At 38.3% G+C, this 17934-nt stretch overlaps 1 protein-coding gene across 12 annotated transcripts in view; it reads right to left on the reverse strand.

Annotated features, from left to right (window-relative positions):
- Window positions 1-17934, reverse strand: part of LOC124115402 (mitogen-activated protein kinase kinase kinase kinase 5-like) — a 104668-nt gene that overhangs the window by 56648 nt on the left and 30086 nt on the right. For 2 of the 12 annotated variants that reach the window (XM_046476365.2, XM_046476362.2), the window contains 3 exons: window positions 10524-10562; window positions 5823-5867; window positions 1028-1045 (listed from right to left, as the gene is read on the reverse strand). The exons of 2 other annotated variants lie outside the window; for them this stretch is intronic. In XM_046476365.2, coding sequence (XP_046332321.1) covers window positions 1028-1045; window positions 5823-5867; window positions 10524-10562 — 102 coding nt within the window. The remainder of the gene's footprint in view (window positions 1-1027; window positions 1046-5822; window positions 5868-10523; window positions 10563-17934) is intronic. 8 more of the 12 variants (XM_046476369.2, XM_046476363.2, XM_046476370.2 and 5 more) reach the window with 4 other exon arrangements.

A 17934-nucleotide genomic window follows, 5' to 3' on the forward strand; every position in this document is an offset into this window, starting at 1 on the left:
GTGGAATGAAAGAGTGTGAGTGAGTGAGTGAGTTGTCTGATAACATTGAACTGGTGGGGTGCTCATCACAAAAATCAACCAACAAATCAACTTTGTCGTGTGTACGTTCAATCAGTTCTAAGTAGCAGTTAGGAGAATATCCTCTTAGCTACATGTCAAACATCAACTATATTCAGCATAAGATACTGTTTCTTCCTATCTAAAAAAATAAATTCAACTTTGATTCAAACAATATTCATAATAATTATAAAAAAAATAATAAATAAATAACAGTAAACAAGGCAATTAACAGTAACGAACAAATAAGAAAAATTATCCTCACAATGAAAATTAACCTAAAACAGCTGCAGATATGGATACATTTTAAGTCCTCATACTAGTAGGTAATCATTTGTTATTAACGCCACACTCAGCAATATTCCAGCTATATGATGGGGACCTGGAAATAATTTAGTCTGGACCAGACAATCCAGTGATTGATATCATGAGCATCAATCCACGCAATTGGGACCGATGACATGCATCAACCAAGTCAGCCAGCCTGACCACCTGATCCCGTTTGTCGCCTTTTACGACAAGCATGGGTTGCTGAAGACCTATTCTACCTCGGATCTTGCCTATAAATAGTGCTTAAGGTAACAAACCCGACCGGGCACAAGTTCAAAAGTTGTTTCATAATCATTACTGTAAATTAGTTTAAGCGCCTACCATCACTAACGTAACAGTTCAGCCTGTCTGACAGGCCACACATAAAACAAATACCTAAACTGAAATGTTTCAGTCATACAAATCTGTGAAACAACTTTTCACAATAACTACCATGACTACAACATGAACAAGGAAAGGTAAACAGCTGTAAAGTTATCTGACATAATCTCATTGCAACTTATTACAAATTCCATCCGAGGCAAGGCTCAAGTGGTTAGGATGAAGATAATGCCAACTAAACGTGATCCCACCACCAAAATAAAGACTAACTGAATACAGAAAGCACTGAACACAAGTGAGGCAGAGTGTGAAGCGTTACCCTTTAATGGTATAGTATCTGAAAAAAAAAGATTATATAGTTCACTTAGCCATCTTGTACTTTCCACTTTCTAACACTGCCCTGACCTTAAAAATACATTCTGCAACTGAATTTGATAAATTATCTGAGAGGAACTTTTTGTTTATAAAAGCAATAACTGCTTGCTCAGCATTACCAGGTAAGATACATTTCTCAAAACTTTTTATACAGTTAATTTATGTAAGATTTGATAAAAGTACAAGTATAAATACTTCAAAATAAATTTGTAACAAATTTTAAATTTGAAAAGAAGTGAACTTTAAACTTTAACATCTAGCTATCAGAAAAAATCCTGGTTTGGGGCAACCCAAGTTTCATATGTTTGTAAAGTGCGTAGACATGTTATGACAGTTTCTTTGAAGATGTCACAGCTTGAGGAACATAAACACAAACAAATTGGACAAAGGTTTGAATATGAATACCATTTGGTTTTGGTTTCACTGGAAGTGGGTTGCACGAAACTAACATTTTTTCCACTTAAGCCTATATGTAGGATAATCTTGGTGTAGTAAATAACGAAATGAAAAGATGACATAGAGAGAGGAAATAGAGAACATAGTGACAGAGTAGCTTCAACAGAACACTCTAACCTGAGAAACCCACACCAGAGAGAGCACAGGTCAGAAGGAGATGTACATTCAAGGACAAAAACGAATCACTTATTTACACTGATGAATGTTCAGAGAGGATTGAGACGTGCATTTTTTATTTCATAACTGTGGTTGGTTGCAGCGTTAGAAACTAACAGTTTTCATCCACTAGTCCTTATAATGATAACATATAGCAAAACCCTTAAGAATGGCAATTTTCTACTAGTCCTTATGATACCTTTACTATTGGACAGTTTGGCAAGGACTACAGGACTAGTGCCAATTTCTAACCCTGGGTTGGTTTGTTGTTTAACGCCGCACTCAGCGCTATTCCTGCTATATGGCGGCGGTCTGTAAATAATCGAGTCTGGACCAGACAATCCAGTGATTAATATCATGAGCATCGACCCACGCAATTGGGATGGATGACATGCGTCAACCAGGTCAGCTAGCCTGACCCCCCGATCCTGTTAGTCGCCTCTTACGACAAGCGTAGACGCCTTGTTGTGTTGTGTTGTGTTGTGTTGTGTGTAGTGTAGCGGGTAGGGTAGGGTAGGGTAGGGTAGGGTAGGGTAGGGTAGGGTAGGGTAGGGTAGTGATTTGACAATTACTATAGTATAATTATGAGACTTTGATATTTCTTTTCAAGAATTGGGTACAATAATTAATATTCGGCATCCCTCAGGATGCAATATTGGTTTTCTTTCTACGTCCGTTCTATACACATGTGCGTTCTAAACACATGTGCGTTCTATACACATGTGCGTTCTGGTCACACATTTCTGTGTTTACAACAGCAGTATCTTCCATTAGTGTTTATGACATTCTATCTTGTATGTAGTATGTTGAATTATCTCTACGGGGATTTCTGTGAGATGCATAGTATTTAAGTGTGCACTTGAGTCAATGTTCCAAAAACAGCTTCCATATTAGTTTATCTACACATAACGACTAACAAAGGTGTAATCAATCTCATTAAAATCAGATCTTAGTTCTCGCTATTGCTAAACAAAGATCTGAGGACATCCCATTAAGGGTCACGTCAGAATGACCTTTCATCCAACCAATCAGAGCGTCGCTTACCAGATCATGAAAGTGACAGTCGGAATGTGTTTTCTAATCATGCAACCACGAAATATTTAACACAGGGTATTCTGAACGACAGTTACGGGTTTTATGATTATATCCATACAATATAGGCCACTAGGCCATCTATAAGCCATTCAAGAATGTTCTTCTTACCAGTTTTAATTTTTTTAATCGAGAATACGTCAAAATATGTTTCAAAGCCATATGTAGTCGCCAGTTTGAAACTAGTGTCGTAAAGCTCGAGAAAGCTGCCTTGGCTAATGTCGATTTCTTGTCAGTCATTTCATTGGTCGGTCAAAATTTGCGAAAGGTCGTTCTGACGTGACCCGTAATGGGATGTCCTCAGATCTTTGTTTAGCGGTAGCGAGAACTAAGATCTGATTTTAATGAGATTGAGGACTAATAAATTGACTTCTTTCTCAACATTTTACAAACAGAATAAAAATTGGCATTCTCCTTTTGTTACCATTTCAAAACATGTTTAATTTATAATATTATTATTACAAATGATTAATAAAACAATGAATTCAACATGAAATAGAACTCAATCAAGTAAATAATAACTTATTAGGAATATCAAGTGGCAAAATATCATGTACACAACTTAAAGAAATAATACTGATGTCCTCAATACTAAAATGATAAATTATAGCAGTAGGTGTACAAGTATTCATGTGTTTGTGTGTGTTTTAACTCAGCATTATCCCAGTCATATGATGGCAGCCTGTAAATAATCAAGTCTGGACCAGACACACCAGTGATTGATATTATGAGCAACAATTCATGACGTTGGGATACAGTGACACACAATCAAGCAAGTCACGGAGTTTGACCACCATTTAAGTTGGCTCTGAATACTAGCATAGGGTGCTCGGGACCAGGGTGCCGTTATAAAAACAAACTTAGCGCTACAACTGTCGTAAGTCTATGTATGGGAGTTACGATCACCTTAGCACAAAGATTGCTTAGTACAACAGGGACCCGTTTCTCGATCTTAGCACGAAGGTGATCCTAACTCCATATTTTAACATAGACTTACGGGCGTTGTAGCGCTAAGATTGTTTTGTTGAACGAGGTCCTGGGGTCTAATTCTAACCTGGAATCGTGATGGGGGTTGCAGTGTACGAGTGCACGTGGTATGAACATTACAGTATTTGTTTGATATAAATATGACCCAACTCCCTTGCACTAGGATAGCATGTAAAGAAACTTTGTCAATCTGGACAGTGTGAAAATGACACATGATACAACAGTACATTATGTGTAAGCCATAGACCACATGTTGTTTGTTTGTTTGTTGTTTAACGCCGCACTCAGCAAAATTCCAGCTATATGACAGCAGTCTGTAAATAATCGAGTCTGGACCAGACAATTCGGTGATAGACATTAGGAGCATCGATCAACACAATTGGGAAATGATGACATGCATTGACCACTTGTTTCATTCAACAGGACAAGCAGAGTTTATTCTGCGGGGTTTTAACATAGTATTCGTCTCACGTTTAGACTTAACATTTACCAGTAGTGACTACAATCAATTGATTTTTCATTTTCCAACTATTCACATTGGAACAATATCTTCATGATCTTGCATATCTTTCGGACATACTATTAATCATTCAGTATCTAAAGCTTTGTTCACTATCAAATTTCAGCATGTCATTTAACAATGATGGTGTTTGATAAACCTCTTCCCTCCCACGGAGAGGTTTGTTTTGTCTGTTTGTTGTTTAACGCCACTCTCAGCAATATTCCAGCTATATGATGGCGGTCTGTAAATAATTGAATCTGGACCAGGCAATCCAGTGATTGACATCATGAGCATCAATCTGTGCAATTGGGGTCGATGACATGCATCAATCAAGTCAAAGAGCCTGACACCCGATCCCGTTAGTCGCCTTTTACGACAAGCATAGTCGCCTTTTACGGGAGTGAGCGAATTGGGTGAAACGCCGCTTTGGACAGTATTTCAGTCATGTGGCATGCCAGCTTGATGTGGACCAAAATGTGCAGGTATTATGTCATTAAAATTTGGGGGAAACCCATGGGTATGGTGCTGACAAACCTGGGAACATAATAAGGCGAATCAGTATTCGAACCTACATTGTAGTATCTGGCACGCCTAAGGGACATAACTCTGAGCAGATAATTGTGGTGCTTCACACGACCGGGGAACCCGTAACCATGACAAAGAGAGGAAGATAATTTGGTAACTGATGTATTGACAAACAATTGACTTAAGCTCATAATGAAACGATACACTCAGATAAAGTCTGATCCTAATTCTCGATCCTGATGCCATTCCTTGACCAATGTACCACCCACATGAGTGAGCAATGATGAATACAGTTTGTCTGTTTGTTTGTTTGTTTGTTGATTACCACCGCACTCCGCAATATTCCAGCTATATGACGGTGGTCTGGAAATAATCGAGTCTGGGTCAGACAATCCAGTGATTGACATCATGAGCATTGATCAATGCAATTGGGAGACGATGACATGCATCAACCAAGTCAGCGAACCCGACCACGCGATATCGTTAGTCGCCTCTTACGACAAGCATAGTGGTCGTTTGCGGTAAGCATGGGTTGCTGAAGACCAATTCCAACCCCGATCTTCACGGGTTTATGATGAATATGGGAGAGATGTCACAATGAATGGTTATTATAAAGAATAACAACTAAACAATGGCTAAAAATGAACTGAAGACACAAATACATTAGAAAATCAAGAAACTGTGTCCAAAACATGATTCTCACATCAAAACACATTACATGCTCCGCAAATGGATGACCTTGTTCCACGAAGCATGATTGTCTCCACTAAACTAAAATCTACGATGACCTAGGTCTATAGAACATAGTTTCAAACTTCCAAAGGCCTACATTTGATCCTAGTCTGATCATGAAGAGATAAAGAGTTAAAGTAAACCTCTAGTAAGTAGCAGAGTTAGACTAGAGATGCTACAGTTGTATCTGAAGCTGGCAGTGGAAGGCGAGACAGAGACATGATGACATGCACAGGGAACACAATGGGAACAGAACAGGAACAGATAGAGACACACGTTTAACCCTTACTGTTCAAAGTTGACTTCTTCATATACTAAACTACTTCGATGACCCCTGGAAGTGAAAGGAACAAGGTGTCCTGAGTCTTGAGACTAAGCAATTTAATTAGAATGAGACCTGTTACTCCAATACGATACCTCTTTGCCTGAAGACCTCACAGCGTTAGAAACTAACTGTCTTAGCCCACTAGTCCTCATAATGATAACGTATAGCAAAATCCTTAAAAACGGCAAATTTCTACTAGTCCTTATAATACCTTAACTATTGGGCAGTTTGGCAAGGACTATAGGACAAGTGCCAGTTTCTAACGCTGGCCTAAACAAACCCACCATTGCAGGCAATCAGTTCCGAGGCTTCAAAATTCTCAATACGAGTGAGCTAAGCATTTAAAAGCAGCATTTCTGTGTCTTGAAAAAGAATATTATTGGCAGTACCGAATGAAAAATACTAAAGGCTGCTCTACATATCTGTGGATATTGTACGTTGTTTTTGAGCACCTTGGCTTCTTCAAGGGAATATTTGTTCCCTGTCAAGTTTTGTTTTGTCAGGATCAAAATTTTAAAGACATGAAACCAAATTATTTTAGAAAGGTGACATTTGACTCCTTTATTTAGATTGAGGGGTCAAAATTTGTTCAGGGTTCAGGGTCCTCCATGGAGGGTCTTCAAATCTTCAAGGAGTTTTGCATCGTATTAGAGTGAAAGATCTGATCTGGATGCGATTGGAGATTATAGGGAGATTTCACTTGTGGAGGATTACTAATCCTGGAAATCCATTTTCCAATCATTTTCCTATTTGTGATGATTTGAAGTTCTTCTCATTTGAAACCGATAGTTTGATATTAGAAGATATTAGATGATAAATAACATATTTGTGTGAAACAAGTATTATTTCAATTTTATGATTTTAGTGTAAATAAAATCTGAAGTATTAGTATTAACAAAAGTGATGTTTAACTGCTGAATGTCTGTATGAACATGCTTTATTATGAATAGGAATGATTTGATGTATTGACTGGATTCAGTGCATGTCATTTGGGGGAAGATTTATGTATGTGTTTCTCATTTCCGTTGTTTGGAAACTAGGGCTGGGACGGGTAACTCGGGTACTCAGGTCGGGTGGGTACTGAGTAGGACCCGCGTACCCACAGGACTACCCAGACCCGTGGTAAGTCACGTGATTATATTGTTTAATGGCAAAACATATTTAGAACTCTATGGTTACACTATAAGTGACAAATTTTGTTCTGACTATACACACAATCCTTCTGACTTTATATGTTTGCATACTTATAACTTCATTCAAGTTAAGTGTATGCATGACCAGATTGGATTATACGTGTATCTAAATATATTGTGAGAGGTGTACGGTCAAACGTTTCCCAATCAGACATTTTGTACCCTTCTCTTGTGACCTACAACGGGTACCCAGGTAGGGTCGGGTAATAGGGGGTGGGTACCCGGGTATTAAATGTGGACTCGTCCCATCCTATTGGAAACTAGTAAAAAACAGAAGAAAAGATTTTATATCCATCAATTTGCCCAATTGAGTACTATCCTATATTCTTGAAAACATCTGCACTGCATTTTATTTTGCGGATATTCGAGTAGGAAGTAAACCTGCCTACTGTTTTGTTTTTCAGTATTTTAAACCCTTTACTGTTTCCAATGGGCCTAGTATATTGCATAGTAATCATAAAATGACCAACTTGATATCACTTTGGCACATTCTTAAATAACAGACAGTGGTATCCATAACTAAAATGACTAAAGGCAGGTGTATTATTTATTTCACATTGTTGTCACCAGCTGAAGCTGAGCATGGAGATGAGAAACACACAATAGTACTGATGACCTGAGGGTGCTACAGTGCAATACATGTAGATACCAATAGTGAGTGAGTGAGTATGGTTTTACGCCGCTTTGAGAAATATTCCAGCAATATCACGGCGGGGGACACCAGAAATGGGCTTCACACATTGTACCCATGTTGGGAATCGAACCCGGGTCTTCGGCGTGACGAGCGAACGCTTTAACCACCAGGCTACCCGACTGCCCCGTAGATACCAATAGGAAGACTAGCGTGTTCAGTGAGGCTTATCACCAGGGTTCCATGTTACAGTCTTTGGCCATACTCCAGTACATCACGAGAACCTTCAGTCATACAGGGATCAAATTGTGAGTGAGTGAGTTGGGTTTTACGCCGCTTTTACGGGCATATGGGCCCTGGTCTATGACAGTGTCTACAATCTACCTGCATCCACCGACACTCAATCCTCATCCCTTAAACAACATGTAATTCTGTGGTCTATTTGGCCATAAAGCTCTTCGGGAATTATTGTCAGATGCATATTATTTAAGTGTGCACTTGAGTCAATGTTCCCAAAACAGCTTCCATATTAGTTTATCTACACATAATGTCTAAATGGAAGACTAACAACTGATTCATTCTTTATGTTGTATTAATAGAATGAAAATTGGCATTCTCTTCTTATGAACTTTTCAAAACATGCTTAACATTTTATTACCATATTAGTTTTGAATTGTTACAAATGATTAATGAAACAATGAATTCAACATGAAATAGGACTCAAGTTGGTGAGAGATGAGGCAATTAAAACTAGCAACATAACATGGAAACAGAGCTTAAATAAAGAAAAAGTATTGATGACCTTGACACTCGAAAGATGTTTCACTTCGGCAAAGCTTTTAATAACTTGACTTAATTATTATTATCATTTTATAATTTTCTTCCAACCACTCCCTCTTAAGCTGAACATGGAGATGAGAAACACACGCAAGAATCTTGATGGCCTGATGTCACTGCTTCCCAAGTACCATACACACCTAGCATCCATAGTGTCATCTAATCACAAGTTTATACTCTTACCATGGCTACTGGTCGCTACTGGTCGCTACAGGGACGAAATATTGCTGATGCAGCGTTTAACCTAACTCACACAATGACCAGTCATGTAGCTGAAGACTCATTCTGCACTAATTTCCTATTTTAGTGAAAGTTCTTAATCCTCAATTTGTTACGGAACATCCTTTCATTTCATTGAGGCAATGATTGGCAAGTACCGTATTCAACATAATAAGCGCCCAGGGCACTCTCAAAATTAGAAATAGGGGGCTCTTATTAGAATATTATTTTGGTGAAAAACCCAGAGTTGAAACATAAATTTCGTGGTTTATGCTGACAGCCTGAAATGTTTATGTACAACAGATATATTTTTTCGGAATTAAATTGCCCATAATTAAGGGCTATCATTGTTAATAAAACTGATAAGATGATGATGAGTGTTCAACTTGTGACACGATTATTAGATAATGTTGTGAACAGTAGTCTGACTGACATTAGTTTACCTTCCAACACTTGACCTCAACCATGTGATCAGTGATGAAGCATGGTTCAAGTTTCTGCACACTGCAGCCCGTATAGGCAGATTGTATACATGGGGGTTGACGGGGTGTTAGCATGTGAAATGAGTGGTTGGTGAAGTTAGTCAGGAAAGATTCCACACCTCAACAGCAAGGCCACAACACATCTTACCGTACTCGACGTAATAAGCACCCCGCTCTAATAAGCGCCCATTTTTGCTAATATATTGGCTAGTGAACAATCCCAATTAGCACCCCTTCCGATTGATCAATGTACACAAGACTTAGTTATTCACGTATAATACGCACTTGTGAGTTATATGCACCCTTAATTATGGGCAATTAAATTCTGGAAAAATATATCTGTCGTACATAAACATTTCAGGCTGTCAGCATAAACCACGAAATTTATCTTTCAACTCTGTTTTTTTCACCATAATAATATTCTAAAAAGAGCCCCCTATTTCTAATTTTGAGAGCACCCTGGGCCCTTATTATGTCGAATACAGTATTTGTTGGATCATGGATATTTCTATCAAAGTCGGCGACCAGACGAGCCTCAACCTAGCTACCCTGTCTTTGGTAAAGTCTGATGATCAAAAGCAAGGGACAGAATTCCAGATTTATTATGAATGGAATCAACTTCAGCTTTTGACTTTGCAAAGATATGATTGCCAAATTGAACATCATATTAGTGTTGTGGATGGTTTTAATAAAAAGAAGAATCACAAAATATTTTGCATGTGAGACGTATTGGCAGAAAAAAATGCTCGTGGATCCATGATCCAGCAAGTTAAAAAATATTGGCTTAATGAATATTTTACAAACTGTATGTGTGCAGTTTCTATTGGCACGGTGACATAAATTCGGACTAATTGTTCATGACAATCCCTGATAAAGCCAGGTGGCTTGTAATGCTCACAAAAGGGTATTTCATTTTTTCCGTAAGTGTTAAGGACGTTACTAGAACTCCCGAGCACATAAAGGGACTCAAAAATCATAAAACAATCCACAATAATCCATGATCTGCTCAAGTCACACACAAAACATTCTGTCACATTCCTTCACCACAATTCCCTTTCCCATAAGCTTCTCAATAAAAAAATCCCGTTTAACATTTTGAAAATGTAGATTAACATAGCGATCATCCGTGACTCTAAGTGTATCATATCTCCATTCTATTGCTACAATGGCGCTATGATACCCTGTAAAGCGGAGGATGACGTGCGTTGAGGTGTGGGTGTCTCTGTCCGTGTTACGGAGTTAGTAGCAAGCTGTACGTGAGATGCGGGGGTTATACATGGGCTGTGATGCAGCAGCTGCATACCTCTGTAGTAACTCCTCGTCAACTGACTCTAGTAAAGTCCTGAATAAAACAAAATACAACCACCGCTATTAATACTCAGTCCCTTCAAATCTTACATCCCTTTGCTAAATCATACACAGGTTTCTGTGTCAGCACATTCATGCATTAAATAATATTTGAAATGACCCGAGCTAAGACTATTAAAAATGTGAAGGGCAATCAGTTTAAATAAATTTATAAAATTCAACAGAATAGATGAAAGAGTAAGAGAGGTTCAACATACACAATCTCATTACAATCAGATCTATAACTCTAATATAGCATCTCTCTGCATGACAATCTGATATCCCCTCCACAGAAGGTATCTCGTATCGCATTGCAGGGTTAGAAACTAACAGTTTTTGCCCACTAGTCCTCATAATGATAACATATAGCAAACCCTTAAAATGGGCCAACTTCTACTAGTCCTTAGGATACCTTTACTATTGGGCAGTTTGGTAAGGACTACAGGACTAGTACCAATTTCTAACGCTGCATTGGAGTAAGATCTGATTTCAGTGACACTGTGATGTTGCTAAACCGTAGGATTTCAGATAAACGTCCAATAGTAACATGGTAATACCAGCTTTTCTGCAGAATAGTCACAAAAGAAAAATACCCAATATTACTTTAACCAAGATGTCAAATTTCAATTGTAATATGCCCATCCAAGAGCGTAGACTTTCAGAAACATAGCCATCTCCCAAACCCACAGTGTTATCCTAGTGCACAGCATAATAAATAATAGACAAAAATCAAACACAGTTTCATGAGATACAATATCAAATATAGTGCCTGAAAAATAAGGAAAATCACAGTAGAGAAATTCAGAATAATGCCATGCACATTGACAATTTCTACTGATGTGTCAACACTAATATTTGTCTTATTTCACCAGTATCTTGATCAACATAAAAACCTTCCTATACAATTTCATAAAATTAGTTCTGTGAATGGATCAAGTTTATAGGAATAGACTACATCCTAATGTAATGTTTACAACTCTTGACAACTCTTTGAAACATGAGTAGTAAAATACATCCAAGCATATTAACAAGCAAGGTTAACGAGATAACACTGCAACTATTATTGTTTGTTTATCATGCCAGGAAAATCCCCCTGACACTATTGTAATCTGATAGTGCATGCTCCAGGCCTATCTCGTTCATAGTACACTGTGAAACATGCTGCTGAATATTCATGCATGTTATTTGTTACTTCCAGCCCATGCATTAATACACATGCATCAGCAGCTAGCATGCATAACGCTATACAGGCTGATGCATCTTAATGAGACAGGAGTCGACATTCTAATAGTCGCACAAACACCTCTCATTGGTTTCATTTAATTTCAAACATTATTATTTATCAAAACACCTTTTAAAATGCCTCTAAAGTGCCAACTGAAGTCCTAAATGCTAAACTAGATAATATTTTTAAGTTCATTTTGACGTCAAGAATTTTCATCAAATACATGCATCAAATGAATCGTCCTAAGTTATGTACCATTCGTGGCATGCATATCCCATCAGGGGGGATAATTATAATGTCACGTCCCCCCCATACAATGTTTCTATTTACCGTAATAAACAAAGTTTGACCTGCATAATACAACTCTGACAACAAATATCAGACGCAGACAGTCCCTGAGAAGGGGATATATTTTTATTTATGACTTGGCATTTGGCCAGTTAAAACCGCAACGTAATAAAAATGTCATGATTTTCCTGACGAAATGTGAGATATACTTTCCATATTTTATTATTATCGTATTCGACGTAATAAGCGCCCCGCTCTAATAAGCACCCAAGGTGATATTTGCTAATATTTTGGCAAGTGAACAATCCTAATTAGCACCTCTTCCGATTGATCAATGTAGACAAGACTTATTTATTTGTGTATAATACGCACTCGTGTGTTATATGCACCCTTAATTATGGGCAATTAAATTCTGGAAAAATATATCTGTCGTGTATAAGACGCACAGACTGTTCTTTTGTATCATTTGAGGTACATAAACCTAGAAATTTATGATCTTTCAACTGTTTGTTTTTTTCACCAAAATTATATTCTAATAAGAGCCCCTTATTTCTTATTTTGAGAGTGCCCTGGGCACTTTTTACGTCTTGTACGGTAACTTAGTCGTCCCATACTTAATTCAAGGGATCCTTGAATCTAACTATTATACTCTTAGCTCGTACGAGAAACTGATTTGAGAATATCACACTTCTATGAAAAATGTAGGGGCTATTCAAGCAGTAATTGGCCTCTTCTCCTTAAGTTGAAAATCACAGAATGTAGTAAGTAATGATAAGTGGAGTGAGTGAGCGAATTGGGTTTAACGCCGCTTTTAACAGTATTACAATTATATCACGGCGTGTCAGCTTAATGTGGGAGGAAAGCCTGAAGTGATGCAAGCGTCAAACCTTTACCACTCCGGTGAAACCCACGAGCACGGGTATGGTGCTGACAAACCTAGAAACATAATTAGGGCGAACCAGGATTTGGACCCACAATCATAGGTTTCTGGCGTGCCCAAGGGACGCAACTCTGCACAGCGAATCACGGCGCCTTAGACGACTGGGCCACCCATGCCCCCTAATGATAAGAGGAAAGTCTGAAGGAATGTTCCACATCAAGACAGCCAAAATTAAGTATTACAATAAAAATCGAATCATGACCAAGTATTCCTATATGCTTTTGTTAGTCTGTTTTCACCAAACTCTGCAATATTCCAGCTCTGTGATGTAAATAATCCAGTGATTGACATCATGAGCTTCGATCCACGCAATTGGGATACGATGACATGCATCAACCAAGTCAGCGAGCCTGACCACCCAATCCTGTTAGTCGCCTTGTACGACAAGCATAGTCAACTCTTACAGCAAGCATGGGTTGCTGAAGATCTATTCTACCCTGGCTAAGCATAACACTCCTAGTACCTATGCTATCCACTAGACGATCTGGGCCCACTTGCACAAAACGATCTTAGCACTAAGACTATTGTAAGTCCATGTTGATGTTTGGGAGATCAGATCATCTTAGCGCTAAGATTGCTTTGTGCACGTGGGCCCTGGTCTTCTCAGCTAGCAATGACCAAATCATGAAATAAAATTATTTTCTGAAAAAACCCCAAAAATTCATAAACCCATAACACATAACATGTACACTTCCAAATATAGAAATTTAGCTAGTATGTGCTAGATTTCGCAAGTCTGACACAACAACTTCCTTCTTTGACACAAAGAAACACTGTTATGTAATCCATGTTTGTTTATTTACCCTCAATTCGGGTAACAGTATGAATTATATTTCACCAGTCATGCATGATCGACACCAGGAAGTGACTCTGTCCTCTATATTCTGTAACCATTAAACATTGTACAAACAAGGTGACATGTGCACTTCCTTCCTTCTAGTTCTAGGTCAATAATACATAGGTATTTCTCTTCTTCTTCTTGTTTGTTGTTTAACACAGCACTCAGCAATATTCCAGCTATATGACGGCTGTCAAATAATCGAATCTGGACCAGACAATCCAGTGACTGATCTCATGAGCATCGATCCACGCGATTGGGAGACGATAGGTATTTCTTAATTGTTAAGAACAGGAGTGTGACGTAGACTAACATCTAGTCTCTAAAATGAACATATCGTACAGAAAAAACAGTTGTTCAGTTATCTTAATAGAAATATAATAAAAGGGAGCCCAGGACTCTCTTCATTTTCAGATACTGCAGTAATCTAGACTTGCCAAACATTATAGACTTGCATGGGCTGTATTTGATATATATTTGTATCAGGGTCTGTAAGACAGACTAGAGTGTGACGCATATTTCCAGTTTTGATGGGTTAGAATTATTTTAATATCATAGATGGAGACCAAACTTATTTACATTGTAACACATAATGGTTAAAACAGTATCTTGTTCAAGTTAATTTAAGATAGCAAACTTTCTGCTGGAAATATTACCCTGACTTCTGAACACTGTGTTTGAAATTAAGCATAAAAGTCATAATCCTGAAAAGCCCTAGGTTCAAATGCTACAGCAGCAAATCTTAAGGTTCTCAAGGTTCCAGAACTCCCTCACTGAACAAAATTATGTAACTAACTTATTACAAAACCTTTTTTAAACTGTTAACAAATGATACCAGTAAGATCATTAAATGATGGTTGGTTTATAACTTAATCATGAAATATAAATATTACCTCAAGGAAGAAAACATATTCATAAAAATGTAGCTTCTGTTGCTTTGGGACACTGTTACACACATAATGATTAGAGACCCCCTCCGTGGTCTAGTGGTAGAGCGTCCGCCCGAAGAGCGGAAGCTCCGGAGTTCGACCCCCGACTGCGTCATACCAAAAGACGTTAAAAGATGGTACTTGTTGTTACCCTGTCTGGCGCTCGACATTAAGGGGCTAAAACAAGGACTGGTCGGCTCGGAGTCGGTATATTGTGTCTGAGTGGGGTATTCATGTTAAACTGCGGCATGGTATCTCAGCGAGCTATCACTTTAAATCAGCATCAGTCCGGACTAGTACAAGCAGCCACACACACACACACACACGTGCATGCATGTCGCTATATAAGTGCAATAATCTTGGACACGACGTTAAAACCCCATTTCACCTCACCTTACCATAATGATTAGCAGTGTTTGAAGTCAAAGGGTCCTGGCAAGGACCCAAGGACCCCTATACTTTCCAGTATGGATTTATGAAATTTTATGACTTTTTCAAGATAATTACAACGTTTTTCATCTTATATTATTGAATATCTGCGAGTACCAGCACATGCCTCCTGTCCGACTTCTCAGTGTTTTTTGCCTATCACTTCCTGGTTCGGCTTATCTACGGGTCATATCATTTTTTTTCGTATTTCAATGGTCAAGTTAATACCTCGGCTTATCTACGGGGGTCGGCTTATCTGCGGTCATATACGGTATGCTACACATAGTATAACAGTAAGAAGTTGTCGACATACATGGTGAAATATACCACAAAAGAATGTAGGTACATTGCTGTAGATGAAGCATAAACCTTACAGTGTTTGAAATAATTTTAAAACCCATCAAGACAGATGACCCATAAGTGTTGCCTGCCCATCTTCAAAGTTACCTGCCCACGTTCAGACATTATGAATATTGAAAATTCGCGAAAAATCAGAGACGAATCGTTCATTACACATAACTGAGAGGCGTTCCCTGTTGTTTACAAGACATCACGCAACAAGACCAGTTCAGTACCACTAAATGAAGGATGTCTATACGTAGTTCCACTGTAGTTCAAAAACATGTATCATGAACTACCGGGGTATTTGACTTTACCACATCAGGTGACAGCTGACCTCGCACAAGTCCTATGCAGTACAACTTTGACACAGAAAACACTCTCTCCAGCTACCTTCATGATCTAGTTCTAAGCACTTCCGGATTAATGATCTTGACCTTCAGTCTCAACCATGAGCGGCCCAGAGATCATGTATATAAAGTTTCAATCTCATTAATTTAGATCTTAGTTCTTGCTACCGCAAAACAAAGATCTGAGGACATCCCATTACGGGTCACGTCAGAACGACCTTTCATCCAACCAATCAGAGCATCGCTTACTAGATCCTGAAAGTGACAGTCGGAATGTGTTTTCTAATCATGCAACCTCGAAATATGTAACAAAGGGTATTCCGAACAACAGTTACGGGTTTTATGATTATATCCATACAATCTAGGCCATCTATAAGCTATTCCAGAATGTTGTTTTGGTCCGTTTTAAATTTTTTAATCGAGAATACATCAAAATATGTTTCCAAGTGTAGTCGCCAGTTTGAAACCAGTGCCGTAAAGCTCGAGATAGCTGCCTTCTGATTGGCAAATGTCGATTTCTTGTCAGTCATTTCATTGGTCGGTCAATGTTCGCGAAAGGTTGTTCTGACGTGACCCGTAATGGAATGTCCTCAGATCTTTGGTTAGCGGTAGCGAAAACTAAGATCTGATTTTAATGAGATTGTGAATGCTCAAGATACTGTGTATACACAAGTCTACAAGTCTACTACACTACATCATGATCATCCAATCACATGTCTAAACACTACTTGTTGCAAACTAGGGCTGTGTTGCAAAAAAGTCCCTACACCACGCTAACAATACATCCTCAATGAAACTATTTACAAGAAACTTCATGACTGAATAACATTTAAACCAACCCTGACACAATCATGACATATGACAGGTGTTGAGTTAATTTCTTTAAGTTAATTTTAACTGATTGCATTTGATGCTTCATGAATTAATCTGTAATTTCATGAAATTTCAAGTTTTATCATTTGGCCTCTTGACCTTGACCTTACAAGGAGGTCACCCTCAAATTGATACAATCGGGACCTCACCTTAGATGACCATGCATACAAAGTTTCATCAAATTCCATTAATAAATACTCAAGTGATCAGGTACACAAGCTATTTTTAGGCCTAGTTCATCGGTGTGACCTTGACCTTCAAGGTCATTCAATCACATGTCAGAAAAATCGCCCATGTGGATAAAGGAGGCGTATCAGACAGGAATTCTCTTACATGTCTTAAGCGCATGGTTGCAGCGGCAGAGTTCAAATTCGAGCAAACAAATTAAGCAGTCACCATTGCAGAAGGCTGATCAATTAACAAGTGACAGTCAGAGCTAGTCAGATGACAAAGATGAAAAGATAACTCACATTGACTAATAAGGAAAGTAGTCACAAAGAACTAAACCAAGGCAATACATCCCAACTCTATAGAATGAGCCACACAACCAGTTGGCTGTCAAACATGTCTAGGATTAAATAATGCTGCCATGGCAAGCCACGCTACACTCACTACCCACTACATCATGTCGCCCATGACAATGCATATTACGCATGATCCAATACACATTAACAAACATAACTGATCATTCACACTCTATACAATAACATCACAATGCTTCAGTAGAACAAACACTAATTCAGTCAACAGAAAGCTATCATGTCTGTAATATTCATAACCGTAATATTTCCTCGATGAATTCATACAGTTAGGTAAATAAATATCCCAAGCAATTATTCTGAGATAAATAAACAATTATAGCAAAATGCATTATCTGAAGCTGAAAAGAGATAACAAGATAAACGATTAATAGCATTTCCAGATAGATGCCATCATCCCAAGGGACATTCCTTGCAATAAAATCGTTTACAAAAGCATGACACCGCAGGAGTAAGCCATCATGAACGTTTGAGTCAGGTGGGCTAAAAATCGTCCCCCATTTCACCACCAGCCTGGAAGAAGCATTTCCATGCATAAATGTCTGATTACCATTCGGTAAAGCCAAAAATATTTTAAAAACGAAATTCCTGACCCTCACTTCACATCCGACATGCAT

The sequence above is a fragment of the Haliotis rufescens genome, unplaced genomic scaffold (assembly GCF_023055435.1).
Source record: "Haliotis rufescens isolate VD_foot unplaced genomic scaffold, xgHalRufe1.0.p SCAF_3, whole genome shotgun sequence".
Classification (NCBI taxonomy): Eukaryota; Metazoa; Mollusca; class Gastropoda; order Lepetellida; family Haliotidae; genus Haliotis; species Haliotis rufescens.